This window comes from Bemisia tabaci, unplaced genomic scaffold (genome assembly GCF_918797505.1).
Source record: "Bemisia tabaci unplaced genomic scaffold, PGI_BMITA_v3".
NCBI classification, from domain to species: Eukaryota; Metazoa; Arthropoda; class Insecta; order Hemiptera; family Aleyrodidae; genus Bemisia; species Bemisia tabaci.
In genome coordinates this window covers 1-15,325 of record NW_027311788.1, presented here as the reverse complement: position 1 = coordinate 15,325, position 15,325 = coordinate 1, and the positions used below count along the sequence as shown (strand labels likewise).

The following is a 15,325-nucleotide window of genomic DNA, read 5'->3' as shown; positions in this document are numbered from 1 at the left end:
TTTAGAGATCTTACATATCTATTGTAGATTGATTCTGTAGGTAACGATTACTTTTCAGACGATGGAAGCAGCGTGCGTCCGTTTTCCTCACCGCAGGACAGAAGGGCTCAACTGGTTCAGTGGATGTCCAGAGATATGGCTGCCAGCACAGGAACGATCTATTCTTCCCTCCGGACAACAATTTCAAGTCATGTTTTTGTTATTGAGCCCCAAAGTAAGTCCCAAGTTAAGACTAAACCCATCATGAGATGGTAGTAAGTCAAATTTTCTTAGGTACGTATATTTTCTCTTTTTTCAGTATGACCCACAGTCGGATCGGAGTTTTATCATGTCCAGAGCACATAGCTTTCCAAGTTTTGGTCGTAAGGTGAGGTTCGGTATCTGAGGAGGAGTTCGAGGAAAAATTTCAAAATGTCGACCTCATGATTTATCATGATCGAGGATTATATCTAATTTTCATTAGCCGGAAGGTGATGTCCTCCTCATGAAGGTTGAAGAAAACGATATTTGAATTTAAATGAAAATTTTTGGTTAAAAATGATGTTATAACTGTTAGCGAGAAAAGTATTTAAATCTGAGAAACGAATAGCGGTCAAAAAAATATCTCTTCAAGATAAACGAACAAAACTTCATGTATTATTATATCAAGAACTATTATATTTCAGGATACTTTTTGCCCAGTTACATTGTCACTTATACAGGGTGACACTAAGGAAAGTCCGTCCCACCCTGCTAACTTTTGAACGAATTGAGCTAGAGAAATGAAACTTTGGGAATGTTCCTATCTCAAAGGGGAACATCTTTTGGGGGGGTCAAAATTTTGGTCTCCCCTCAGGGGGAGTGCGGGGGGCCCCCAACTTTTTTTTTCAAATGGCAACCCCCATCTTGTGTTACCTTATTCGAAAGAACATAAAAAACTAAGAATTTTGGCGCAAACCGAAGATCAATATCTTAATTTTTGACCGAGTTATGATAGGTCAAAGGTCAAATTTGACCTATTTTCAAAAAATCATAATCCCGATTCAAATTATCGTAAAGAAAGAAATAAAACGGGAAAATTTACCAAATTGTGTTTGCTTTTAAGTAAAAATTGCAGAAATCACTTCGAACTCATTTTAAGGAGGGGGGGGGGGGGTCGGACCCCCAAAGGTCATTCAATTTTCTAGCGAAAAAAGCCAATTTCCCCTGAATTTGCCTCCCATATTATCTCAGTAGGGTCAAAATCAGTTCAAGATAACGTTGGCAAGTCCCCAAATTTCGGGAAAAGTTCAAAAAAAGGAAATTTACGGTGATTAAATTTGACCGTTTAAATTTCGTTTTTTTTTTTTAACTTTTCCCGAAAGAGGTTGTTCCAAAAACGCCGATTTTGGCCCCCCCCCCCTGGATTTGGCCCAAACTTTGCTCAGATGTTGTACTAAGTGTCCCCGATGCTTGGGCAAAATTTCAGCCCCCTCGGATACTTAGGGGGGAGGGGGCAGGGGGGCAAAGTAGCAATTTTTTCAAAACTTTAAAAATCGATATCTCGCGAACGGTTTGAGTGTAAGTGTTACGGTTTGCGCTAAAAAACGTTAAAAAATATTCTCTACACGAATATTGATGCTGTTTGCATGGTTGCGTAATTTATCGTAGTCATAAATCGATTTTTTCATGAAATTCTGCATCTACCACACTTTGTTTGACCTTGGGGAAACGATTCATTCTTGAGTTATAGCGATTTTTCTGCGCGTTCCCGGTTACGATCCCTAAAGTCGGGAGACATTGTACCTCCCTCTTTTACCCCCCAAGGGAGGGTAGGGGGGCTTCGGGACCATGAAATTCGGATACCTTGGGGTCAATTCCCTATTTAACCCCGCGGTCCCCCACTTCGTACTACCTAAACCAACCGAGAAAAAGACCTGGTACGGGTGGTCCGGGACACCCTGTATAACGAAGTATAAAAAACATATTTATAGGAGGGGAAGGGTTGGGGGAGGAGAAAATATCAATAATTACAGCCTACAGCATTAATATAAGGCCCTAGCAGTGAAACAACCTCTGCCTCGCCCGGGGGGGATGTAGCGCCGCCGATATGCCGCCCGCGCGTAACCGGGAACGCGCAGAAAAATCGCTATAACTCAAGAATGAATCGTTTCTCCAAGGTCAAACAAAATGTGGTAGATGCAGAATTTCATGGAGAATCACCTCAACTGGTTTTTATTCACATAGCAACGATCGCCTGGAGAGGAGAGACGAAAAACGAAAAAAAGTCGAACCTCCAAAATCGAAAAAATCGATTTATGACTATGATAAATTTCGCAACCTTGCAAACAGCATCAATATTCGTGTAGAGAATATTTTTTAATGTTTTTTTAGCGCAAACCGCAACACTTACACTCAAACCGTTCGCGAGATATCGATTTTTAAAGTTTTGAAAAAATTGCAACTTTGCCCCCCTGCCCCTTCCCCCCTAATTATCCGAGGGGGCTGAAATTTTGCCCAAGCATCGGGGACACTTAGTACAACATCTGAGCAAAGTTTGGGCCAAATCCAGGGGGGGCCAAAATCGGCGTTTTTGGAACAACCTCTTTGGGGACTTGCCAACGTTATGTTGAACTGATTTTGACCCTACTGAGATAATGTGGAGGCAAATTTAGGGGAAATTGGCTTTTTTCGCGAGAAAATTGAATGACCTTTGAATTGACGTATTTGGGGGTCCGAACCCCCCCCCCCCCCTTAAAATTAGTTCGAAGTGATTTCTGCAATTTTCACTTAAAACCGAACACAATTTGGTAAATTTTCCCGTTTTATTTTTTTCTTTACGATAATATGAACCGGAGTTATGATTTTTTGAAAATAGGTCAAATTTGACCTTTGACCTATCATAACTCGGTCAAAAATTAAGATATTGATCTGCGGTATGCGCCAAAATTCTTAGTTTCTTATGTTCTTTCGAATAAGGTATCACAAGATAGGGATTGCCATTTGAAAAAAAAAAGTTGGGGGCCCCCGCACCCCCCCCCCCCCCAAAGATGTTCCCCTTTGAGATAGGAACATTCCCAAAGTTTCAATTCTCTAGCTCAATTCGTTCAGAAGTTAGCAGGGGTGGGACGGACTTTTATTACACCCTGTATAGGACACCGTCGTGAGGCAAGCTTGCACTACACCGACTCCTGTGCGGTGGACTGTGAGGCCGATTGCTTACTGCGTGAAATGTCGAGATGAACTCGTTTTGCCGATGCTGCTCGCTCACATTTTGTGTCGAGCTTACAAACCGACACACCGGTGCCTCTCACATTGGTCTGTGGAGCAGGTCGGCGTAATTGATGAGTTTGTTTGAATCCTCTAGTTTGAGCGTGGGCTAGAGGCTTGCGATCCAATTTTCGTAGTATCGTATCTATGCTCAGGAGCGGAACGGCAGACGTAAGCGCGGGGTATCTGACTGCGGCGAGTCGGTGGGGGCGAGACGTCTGAGTCGAGGGGTCAGCCGAGCGTCATTTAATTTCGGACTTGGGTTTTTTTTTTTTTTTTTTTTTTTTTTTTCTGTCGTTAATCTTAAGTTATAGTGAAGGTCCAGTTTTCTCGAAAACGAAAAGTCGTATCAAAATTCGATGGCACGATTTTCCGATCTTCGAAAATGTAAAAGAATTGCACCAGTTCGGGGCGGATCGGAGGAGGGGATTTTTCCGAAATTTTGTCGAGTTGTTCCCACATATCCATTTATCCTTTTTTCTTCGCGTTTGAGTTTTTATGTTTTTACTTGTAATACTTTCTGATGCTTCTCATGACTCGGCGTATGAGGAGGAGTGGTGGAAGGGAAGGTTGGGGGTTGGGATAGGAGGAGAGGGAGTTGAGAAGGGGGGCCTCGCACCTATGTCATCATTGAACTTTCGAGGTCAAAAAAAGCACCAATGCGCTCTCTCCCGCATTTTGCCCTCACTGTTAAATTGGAGTAAATAACACAAGAAAAACAAGTATTGAAATTTAAAAGATGCTATTGAGGGAAGTTTTAAGTTTCTTTGACGCCGTCAATTTCAATTTTTAGTTGACTGTTCATCTAGTTCGAGAGTAATGCATTTTTTGTAAGGGCGGTGGTAGTATTCCTTTCAAAATCGGCAATCTCGTTTCAACGTGAATTTTTAAAAATCATTCCGAAATTTCTTAAAAGCGCAAAACGTGAATTGAGTTTTCGAATTTCGCTTGGTTTCGGCGCTGCGGTTTAACACAGAGTCAAGAATCGGACGGGAACGAGGGTCAAAATCGATTATCGGGCGTGTTGCCGAATTTGTAAATCGCAATAACTCAGGTTCCCTGAGTTTCTCGCAAAAGTATAGTACATAGCTGGATGCGGCATTGAACGAACAATAACCTAAACCTAAGCTAACGGGTTTTCAAAGTCTTTGTTAACACCATGATCATCCAAAAATAAAAAGTTCTGACTTTTATGAAAGATGATCAAGGTGTCAACGATCACGGCATCAACGAAACTTAAAACTTCCCTCTATAACATCTTTCAAGTTTCAAGTCTTGTTCTTCTTGTGTTATTTACTTGTGTTATTACTAAAAGTCTCCTGAGAGAAAAGATCAATACATTATTATTGATGTGCGGCATGGTGCCCACGACCACCCGAAAATGTTGCAGCTTTGGAGAGCTGTAAGCCGAAAATTTCAAAAAGCAAGGTTATGTTTTAACTTCAGATTTGGATTCTATTCGAATAGTTACCTAGGGTAGGTGGGGGTAAAAGGCCGCATTTTTCCGTTTCGGCCGTCTGTAGGCCGCCGTATCGCGTGAAAATTTCTGTAATGTGGTAAAATATGTGCTAAAGACCCTTAGGCACAAAATGGCACACTTTCCTGAATTTTAAAAGCATTTTCGAATTTTTTATGAATTTTTTTCAAAAATTTCGTAAGTGCGGCCTTTTGCCCCGAAAATGGGGAAAGAGGCCGCACTTCCGGAAAAGTTCGTAAAAACTTCGGAAATGCATTCAAAATTCTGGAAAGTGTGCTATTTCATGCCTAAGGGGCTATAGTTGATATTTTACCACATTTCCAGAATATCCATGCGATACGACGGCTGACAGACGGCCGCAACGGAAAAGTGTGACCTTTTGCCTCCACCTACCCTACATTTTAGGATCTTTGGTAATTATTAATAATATTTAGTAAAATATGTAGTAAAAGATTTAGTATTGGTAGTATAAGTTGATAGATTAAGTATTAGTGCTATTTTAGTGAAGGCCGCATGCGGCCTTTTGCCCCATCGGACCTGCAGCTTTTTGCCCCATTTGATGACGTAGGTAACCATAACCTCTAAATTCAAAGACAAGGCCATTAGCCGAAAAGTGACGGCGGGATATTCAAACCATCCTTATCATTGTTCGAACTGCAGCTCGTCCGAATTTTTCTATCAATTATAAAACTTGAAATTGACCAAAATAAAACTGGAAAAATCGATTTTTTTTCACGAAAAATTAACTCTCCTCATATTTTCGAGGGAACGCGTCCGTTCGGTCCGAAACTTCGTCAACACAACAGCACCACCATGCACTACCAACATAACTAACACGGTTCCTGTGCCAACCTAAATTTTCGGGAAAAAAGTCGGGTGCGGCCTTTTACCCCCACCTACCCTACCTAAAATTGATACGACGCCTGGCGTATCCTATTTCTGTGTACAGCCATATCTCAAAATCTATTCGTTCAACTTCATTCAAAATTTGCATGGAGGGCCATATCAATGATCTCCTTACTTATGCACTTCAAGTGATGTTGAGGAGCGCCAAAATTTAGGGGGCCAGGGGCAATACATGATTTTTAGCAAATTCACCCTAAGTTCAATGGGAGCGTCACGTTATCCTCTCTGTTAGTTAAAAATACACACAATTTTAAGAAAGTTTGCGCAATCTTTCGATGTATCACTCTCATTTCCTCGTCGTTATTTGTCATACTATTATTGTAAATAGTTACTTCAACTCTAGCTGCACAGTCAACAGTTTCCCGCAAATATTGAGATCTCAAGAGGAGGGGGAGAGGGGATTCGTCAAGTGTTACGTAATTCTTAAAAGATGGTCCGAGGTTGCGTTACGAGGTGTGAAGGGGGAGGGGGGGGGGGTTCAAAAATACTACAAATAAGCGTTACGTAATTAATGAACACTCCCTTTCCAATTTAAACTTAGAAGTTGGTGTTCTGCCACGGCGAATACTATTGTCGATCATCACAGTCTCATACGTGCGGCCTCGGTTACTTCAGTTATTTTCATGTCTCAAATTATTTCGAAGAAATCAAAATTTTATCATGTACCTCTGACTCACAGTATGATACAAAATATGTACTTACCTATATACGTCAAAATTGTCGGTCCAATGAGCCCATGACCATTATGGGCCCACCTATGGAGTTCTTGTCTTCTTCCTCTTCTTCTTAGGTATTCTTCTTCTCCTTGTTTTCTGAGAGATTTTCTTATGTAATGCCGAAACATAACTTCGGATATAATTTATCTCTCAATGGATGGGGCGGTCAATTTTTTAGCTTTTTGAGAACTTGTCTAGGCCCTTCAAAGTATTTAATTGGGGTCCTCAAAGTTCGGAACCGGTTTCTCAAGCTAACAATAGAGAGGAACTGCCCTTAGGAGTTCGAGCTCTCAAAATTTTATCACCGGGGCCTCTTGAAGGCACGTGCCTTTCAATAGGACTCCTTGGAGTCAAGTATCGGGAGTCTGGGCTCATTCCATGTGGCCTGAATGATCACTGAACTCCAGCCAACTCTGGGGACCTGCGCTTTTCATTATACCGCAATCAGACGCTGAATTTAGCACCTGAATGTGGAAGTCAACAGTCATCGCCCAACGGCTAAAATTTAGCAAATTCGAGTTATTTTCATCCAGATTTGTATAAAATCTACTCGAATAGTTCAGACAAATTCAAATTGGTCCGATGGTTGCTGAGAATCGTTGCTGAATTTTGCGCGTCACGCGCAAAATTCAGGCATCGGGCCGATGACTTCCACATTCAAGCCACATTCAGCGTGTGATTGCGGTAAGGGTCCCATTCATTCAAAGGGACGTGGACCTAGGGGTAGTTTTGGATTTCGCGACTCATTTCAGTCTTAGATTGGAACACCTAGGTTACCTTTGTGGCGCTTTGGAGCACAGTCAATTTCATTTCTCTATGAAATGCCGCTCATCTTGAGGTTTTCCGAAAAAAAAAAATGTTATCCTCTAGTTTACCTAAACCAAACCTAACCTCCCACCTGTGCCATTCTGCCCTGAAACGTCTGCATAAGAAAGAGGGTTAACATAGACAACACAACATGATTGCTCTCTGATTTTTTCGGCAGGTTATTGGTACATTGGGTGGCTGTGCCTCGTGACAGTTGGGTACTTATACAATTCTTGGGTAATCCCTTTGAGGAACACTTTTCCATATCAGACTGGAGATAATCTGCTGACATGGATAGGAATCGACTACATCATGGATGCCCTATATTTTGTCGACGTTGTTTTCGTCAAACCCCGAATGATGTACCTCGAGGATGGTTTTTGGGTTCGAGACCCTCAACTCACTCGAAAAAACTACTTCAGAAAGTCTCAATTCAAAGTAAGTTTCTGTATGTACTTGTGTAATAGTGTTTGGAGAACTGCTGAAAGAGAGGACAAACAAAAGCCGGTAATTTAACCATGCATGAATACCATGCATGCATGCATTTTATTGCATGAATTAATTTTGGATTACGGATTTTGATTTATGGCTGGAAAATAATTTGTTTGTGGAGCGAGGAATCTGATATTTTGGACCCCCTGAATCCCCCCCTCCCCAAAAAAAGTCCACATCGATAGCGTGACGGGGTTCGGGTTTTTATTTGGGGAAGGGGGGGGGGAGTGCCTCAAAACCGTGGATTTTAATAAGACTTGCCTGCACCTCAAGGAGTCATGTCATGCACTTTAGAGGCATATACAAGGCAAAGAGGGTTTGGTATGCTTTTTGGTCCGATGAGTGACCATAGTTACCTGCAGGTGAGCTCTCAGAGAAATTGTTAAATCTGTTATCAACACGGGCTGAGAGTTCGCCTCTTAGGTCAACTAGGAGATTCATTCTCCGAGACAGCAATGGATGCTGTTGTGCAGTAATACTCTCTTTTTTCAGTAGTAAAAATGGAAACAAATAAGAGTTTTGGAGGTATTTTGTTAGAGGATAGTGACTTGCCAGGAGTCTCTTTACCCAAGTCATTGGGTTTTTGGAAGTTTTTCTATGTACTCCAGGAATTATGCGACAAATTTGGCCAAATGAGGGTTAAAATTAAAAACAAGCTGATTTTTGGCATAGTGAGTCCTTATGACCCCCTGAGTCCTCCCAAAAAAGTCCCCTTCGATAGTGTGAGGGGTTTGGTTTTTTTCGGGGGCGGGGGGTGCCCCCAAATCGCGGTTCTCCGGTCATAACACGAGAACGGTTGCTCGTGTAACTACATATGGCAATATTTTTTGAATCCTCGTGGAATTCTGAAGGGATAGAACTCGTATTCAATTTTTTACGCCCCCGGAGCCTCTCAAAATCGTGAAAACATCGTTTCGAGGCACATTTTTGACATGCAGGAAAAGTTCGCTCGGGGTTGTTCAACGACATCGGACGCTGCCTCATACGTCACCAAGTGTGTACCACTAGGCGAAGTCATAGCTCGAGAATACTTTTCCATCAGAAAAATGGAGTTGGTCCAAACTCAAAACTTTCCTCAGTTCGGTCAACCCTTAGTAGAATTCATTCGAAAGAATTCATAGAAGAACCGTACCGCCAATTTGATTGTCCGTTGTGCTTCGGACCACTTGCATACTATGCTTTGCACTGTTGGTAGTTCTTCGATGACTGCGCTGCTCTGCACTTTGCCTTGCATTATCTTGATAACGTCTGTTGATCTTTCCAACTACAGGTTCATTGGCATCCATTTCTTGCACCTGACGTCTTGATGCATCAAACGTTTTGATGGTTTTGATGGCATTCTCCAACGTCTCATCCTGTTTCATCAATAGTTGGATTCTCATCTCTTCAAACTTCGGAAGCAAATTTGCAATCATACTCGCTTTGACAATTTTATCCCTTTGATTGTCTAGGTTAGAGGCCAGGCTTAATTCTTCAAATTAGTAACAAACTCGTCCAGTGTCTCATCTTCTTTTTGTTTTCTGGTTATTAATTTGTTTAAAGCCATTTCCACATTCTTTTCTGGCTTAAGGTGTGCATCAAATAGTTTTATGAGTTGCTTATGTGTGAATTCGTCGAACTTCTTATTGAACGATGTATATATGCTTATGCGTCATCCCCAAAAGATATTGTAATAGCAAACAATTTCTTCTTGTGTCTGACTCTCCATCACACGTCGTTGCACACATGAAGATTTCAAAATTTGCCTTCTTTACCTTCCAGCGTTCAGCCATATTCGCTCCAATCACAATCTCCAGCGGCTTTATCTTGGCAGATATTGGTTTGGTTGATCCATGGGATGCTGCTCCTCCATCGGTCTCACCATTTGCACTTGTATTTGGCATTGCTCTTGCTTAGTGTTGGCACACGATTCTTGAAACTTTGCAGGCTACTTTGATTGATGGCACAATCTTAGGCTTCGATGGTCGTCACTGGCACATGGCAGTTGCACTCGCGACTTGCGATTTTTCCGTAACCGTACTTACTTTAGAGATCGCGGAAAACCATCGGGTTTTGGCACCATGTTATGTTCGATAAAGATCAACGCACTTTACGGAATTATAGTTTTATTCATCGTTACTCACAAACAAGCCATTCCGGCTGCAGCTGATGATAGATAACAGATAACATATATTGGATAACCTTCACCTTGCGCACTATCCTCTCAGGTGTGGCATTACAGTGATTGCCAACCTGACTGCACTAATACTAGTGGGGCGGAATAGCAAGAAATACCCCTAGAATCGTGCATTTCTGGATAAAAGCATGAAACTTTCAGGAAGTCTTCTACACCTATGAAGAAACGAATTTAGCCTGGGTGCCCAGTTCTATGGGGTCCCAGGGGGGCAGGGGGGTGGGGGAACCCTAAAATCATACAATTCATGTTTTGCTGTGAGAATTTTTGTACACAAGTGAATAAAACTGATTGAGTTTGCGGAATTAATCCCTTTGAGGCCACCTCAATACATATTGGAACGATTTTACCCACTAATCAACCAATTTTGACCAAAAGGTTGCTTGGAGGGGAGGGGGAACCTGAGATTTAAAGCTCCGATTTTCTTGTGAACTACGAATGCGTAATTAAGGCTTATAACAACTAAATCCATTAACCATTATAATTTTACATTTCCGAACTGTTTCAAAATTGATAAAAAAAAAAAAATCGTCATGGCCCGGGGGGGGGGGGGGGGGGGAGCGAAGCGCAAGCGCACACCGTGCGAAGGCGGCACAGCGTGCAATAAGGCTCTCCTAATATAACGTCTATGTTGCGCCGCATTTTTTATACCGCATTTTCGATCGTTGCACGTATCTTACGCTCGGTGAAGGGAGAGGGGGCTCATTTTCAACCCCTATTATAAAAATATGAAAATAAAAAAAAAAATGGAAACGAATGATAACATTCACCGATCCAAGAGATTATCATTTAGTGTGTTCCCTCTCATTTTGGATTAGAAATCCTTCTCGATGCTATCAGGATAATTTACAGTTTCGTTCTCATTATCATCATTACCAGTGTTATAGTTTCCCATTTACTACTACTGTGCTGGAGCAGGTACCCCCCTTCCCCATCTTCCCCTCAACAATATTCTGCTTGGCGAAGGCATCGCAAACGTGGTGTCAAAGCTGCGTGCATGGGTGGCAGTTCATCAAAAACCGACGTTTTTTCGTAGAAACTTCTTTACAGCACTTTATTCACGGAAGGTTTCATAGTTTTAATTTATCATACATAGCCACAACGAACTGTTTGATGACACCACATTAGAGCCTTTCAAATGAAGTCATGAAATTTGTTTTAAATTTGTGCACTTTTATTTTTAAGGTGTTGCACATTTTAGCCATTCCTGTTATCGTGAAATTGCCCTTTAAGATGATTCGATGTATGCCATATTTGTGTCAGAACGGCATGCAGTATATCACATCAATTAGTTACATTTTTTCAGATACTCGTCATTTTTATCGAATTTTGCGATCACAATTCTGTTGTCAGGAGACTAAAGAATTCAGTTACCAATTTTGACAATGAAATTGAACGTCGGTAATTAAGGCGTGGTTTTTTAGAGAAAAAATATTGCAATCTTGACTGATATCAAGACGGCACTCAAATGCGATATTTTTCCTCTCAAAAAACCCCGCCTTTGTTATGTTGAATTTTTTTGTCAAAATTGGTTACTGAACTCTTTGCTCCTGACAATAGAATTGCGATCTCAAAATTCGAGAAAAATTATTAATGGCTAAAATAATGGAACGAATCGATGCAATATATCGCACGTCGTTCTGACACAAAATATGGCGTCCATCGAATCACCGTAAGAGCTTTTAAAACCGCAACTAAGTAAGTAAAATACCAAATAAGCCAGTTACGTGTAGTTATGGTGTCCGTGCCACGACACCCATTCTTAATACCAAGATTGCGAGCATGCTGCCTGACGCACGAGGTGCAAAACTCACGATCGAACGTCGGAAAAGTCCAAAATAGAATTTGGGAGAAAAAAGTCAAAGTTTATAAAATCATGCAGTTTCACGTATGTGGACTTAAAATAACTTAATTTTTGTAACTTTTTCCTCTTGGGTAAGATGATTAAAATGATCAGGTCATCCCGCGTGAGGAGTTCATATAGTTGATCTTCGTGACAAAACGAGTTATATTTAAAATCAAAGATCGTTAAGTTTCCTATAAAACTGTGTTGGTGCATTTTTTTGCTCAAGGCAAAGTTAAACCCAGCGTCAAAAATTACTTAGGAGTCACCGGAAACATTTCTATCCGGGACTTTTGCAGGCTGTGACCTCTTTTTGGCTTATTTACCTATGGCCTAACAATAATGTGCGTCACTTGAAGGATAATTATTAAATTTTTCCTTTTGTAAATCCTAGCACAGCATGCTCCGTACCTATGAACTTATATTATGTCTGACACATCTGCTAGGCTTATCAAAAACGGCTTCTAAAAGTTTCTCAGGGAGCTGGAAATTAAAGTCGTATACTGTTCTCTTATATTTTTCTTGCGCACAATTTTTCATATTAAACTAATGAATGTCTGGCTTTCTTTCTAATTCACAGATGGATGTACTGTCATTAATGCCTTTGGATCTGCTGTATTTGAAGTATGGTGCACACTTGTCATACTTAAGATTACCTCGACTAATTAAGGTGAGCATCGTAATAAAGATTGGCAATTATATGCAGTATAAATAAAAAAACTCGACTCCGATACCTACCTACTGAACGGAGCAGGATATACCTAATATAGGTACCAGAATGAGGCAAAAATGAGAGAGAAAAAAACTCATATGTTTTCGGGGCCTTTATCAATCGTTAAAAGAAGGAGTCAAGAATTACAGACTCTGTAAATAATTAAGCAGAAATAGTAAATACAAATAACGTAACATGAATGGATACCTATAACCGCTCTTTCGAAAAGAGTTGCGGGTATGTTCAAATAAGATTTCATTTTGCTGTGGTCGCTATTTTTTCCGCAGGGCCAAACGCTTTGCTCGGTAATTTGTGCATAATATCTGAGCGAAATATTACACTAAATTTGCACCGAAGCTTTGTTTTCGATTTTTTTTCTTTTTCCAACTCATATTCTACGTTGAACGTTTTAAACGTTGAACGTCATTACCGTAACGTGTGGTCGGTTTAGTTAGTTAATTCCAGGAATATATTTTCCAATTGAAAGGCTGTTGAGGTAAAATATGCTTTCAACATACTCTAAAATTGATGTATCCTATGTCAAAAGCAAAATTTCCTATTCCCTCTGTGCAAGAAGTAGCATGTTATGGTTGTGGTCTATTTTGGCGTCATTTTAACCGTAACCCCTATTTTCGAGCAATTTTCGACCGCTAGATGACTGCAGCGAAGCAGCATTCATTGTTTGTTGTGTTTCACTACAAAGAGGGGGGGGGGGGGGCAAGGTGAGTTACCATGTATGTTTTATTTTATCAAAAAGCAATGTTTGTTTGATGTAAAGGGACTGATCATGTTTTGGGGACCTTCGAACCGTCATCACCGTACTATGGTAAAAATCTAGTGATTGAATTGATTATAAGAACTACTTGATCTATGAAAGCGTATATAAAACTAACCTAACTTGTGAAATTTTATCTTCCCTCGCCGAAATCTCGTCTAAGTACCTACTTGTAATGAAAAATGTGACAAATCATCACTAACGTACGCATCATTACCGTAATGTCCGCCTATATTTCCACGGGTTATTCAAATGGGGATAAATATACGATAGAAAGCAGCGACGCCATTAATTAATCACGACTCTGAGAGGTTTGGAGGTCCCAAAAAATAAATTCATAGGTATTTATTTACCAATTTACCTACATTTTCGGGAAAAGTCGAACACCGAAAATGAAATCTTATTTGAACTGACCCAGTTAGGTATTGAACAGGGTAGGTGGAGGGAAGTAAAATAATGAGGTTTTACACCATTTATTTGTTCTTCTATTGGACTTGAGGACACAGTACCTGTCGCCTGTAAAAACTCAATCTTAGAGCTTATTCTATACACCAGCGGTTCAATTGAAAAAGTAGTGAACCTACCTACAAGACCAATGCAGAATATTTTAATCAATAGAAAAAATAAAAAATAAAAAAGAGGGAAAATGATACATAATAATTTCTTCTCAAACAAAGAGCCCCGCACCATCCTTATGGAAATCCCCCCGCCCCCCCCCCCCCCCCGGTCAAATCTGATGAAACTTTGAAATGTTGCTCAGCTAGTCATTCTTATCAAAAGCTCTCTCGGACCGAAAGAGATCCCACGTGCAGTTTTCGAGATATTCGCCGTTTTACAGTGGACTCTCGATAATTCGAACCTCGATAATTCGAAAACCTCGTTAATTCGAAGGAAAGTCCGTTTCCCTTGAAAATCTCTCGATACTTCGAAAGAAATCAATGTATTTTTCTCCCCTCGTTATTTCGAAATTTTTAAGCTGGCGCGGCCCTCTATAATTCGAAATTGCAACGTAAATTCTCTCTGTAATTCGAATTTTGGGAAGTAAATATGGTCCCCCCTCTATAATTCGAAATAAGACGGTACCTTCCCTCTACAATTCGAAGTCAACTGTTTATGTACCTGGGTGTCTGAAAGAGCTGATAGGATTGTCAAAATGTAAACATGTAATTAATAATTTTAAAATTAAATATAAATAATTAATACTTAATAATAACTTAGTGTAATTTTTACCTCCGTAAAGAAATAAACTGATATTTTTGGTTCCTTTTGACGTAAATCCGTCCATTTGCCTCTCTACATTCGAACCTCTCTAATTCGAAATTTCTCAGCATGAATCTCTTTAATTCAAACTCTCTTTATTTCGAAACCTCGCTAATTCGAAGAAAAAGCCGATTCCCTTCAATTTCGAATTATCGAGAGTCCACTGTATATGCGCGAACGGAAGTCCCGCCGGCCGGCGGACAATTGTGCGGCACTAGTCGTATACCCTTACCTTCCAGTCCATTCCGGCCCCTCTCCGCTTCGCCGCCACCTATACCCGCGGCACGAACTCCGACCGCTCACGAGGATTTGCTCATCGTCACCGGCCTGGGTAGTCTTATCACCACCCAGATAAGACCAGCCGGCGGGCCGGTAACGATGAGCAAAGTCTCGTGAACGTCGGGGTCCGAGCGTCGAGAATGGGTGGCGGAGAAGCGGAGAGGGGCCGAAGTGGACTGGAAGGGAAGGGTACGAGTAGCGCCACACAATGGTCCGGCCGGCGAAACCTCACATGAAACAACGAATACTATCTCGAAAACCGCTCGTGGGATCTCTTTCCACCCTTGAGAGCTTTTGATCAGAATGACTAGCTGGGCAAAATATCAAAGTTTCATCGGATTTGACCGAAAGGGGGGGGGGGGAATTTCCCATAAGGATGGTGCGGGGTTCTTCAGTAAGATGATACACATTTGGATAAAGAGATCCTTACAAATGACGACCATCTGATCACACACTAGAAAAAATAAGTACATTGTGTAGACTGCTACAAAGTTGCATTCCAAATGACATCAGATATCTGTGACTTCCTCATTTTGGAGATTCGACGCTAAAGTCTAGTTCCCTGTTTAAGAATACCCGAAGAGACAAGTATCATCAAAATTGATTCAATAGACTCCGAGACAGTATTGGCCCCTTTCGCCATTTTGGACGTCGAGA

At 41.0% G+C, this 15,325-nt stretch overlaps 1 protein-coding gene across 3 annotated transcripts in view; it reads left to right on the top strand.

Moving 5' to 3' along the window:
• Positions 1 to 12,312, top strand: part of LOC140225921 (cyclic nucleotide-gated channel beta-1-like) — a gene marked incomplete at its 3' end in the record, with an annotated part of 37,992 nt that extends 25,680 nt beyond the window's left edge. For all 3 annotated transcript variants that reach the window (XM_072305962.1, XM_072305963.1, XM_072305961.1), the window contains 3 exon segments: positions 59 to 214; positions 7,313 to 7,572; positions 12,223 to 12,312. In XM_072305962.1, coding sequence (XP_072162063.1) covers positions 59 to 214; positions 7,313 to 7,572; positions 12,223 to 12,312 — 506 coding nt within the window.
• Positions 12,313 to 15,325: the final 3,013 nt, after the last annotated feature.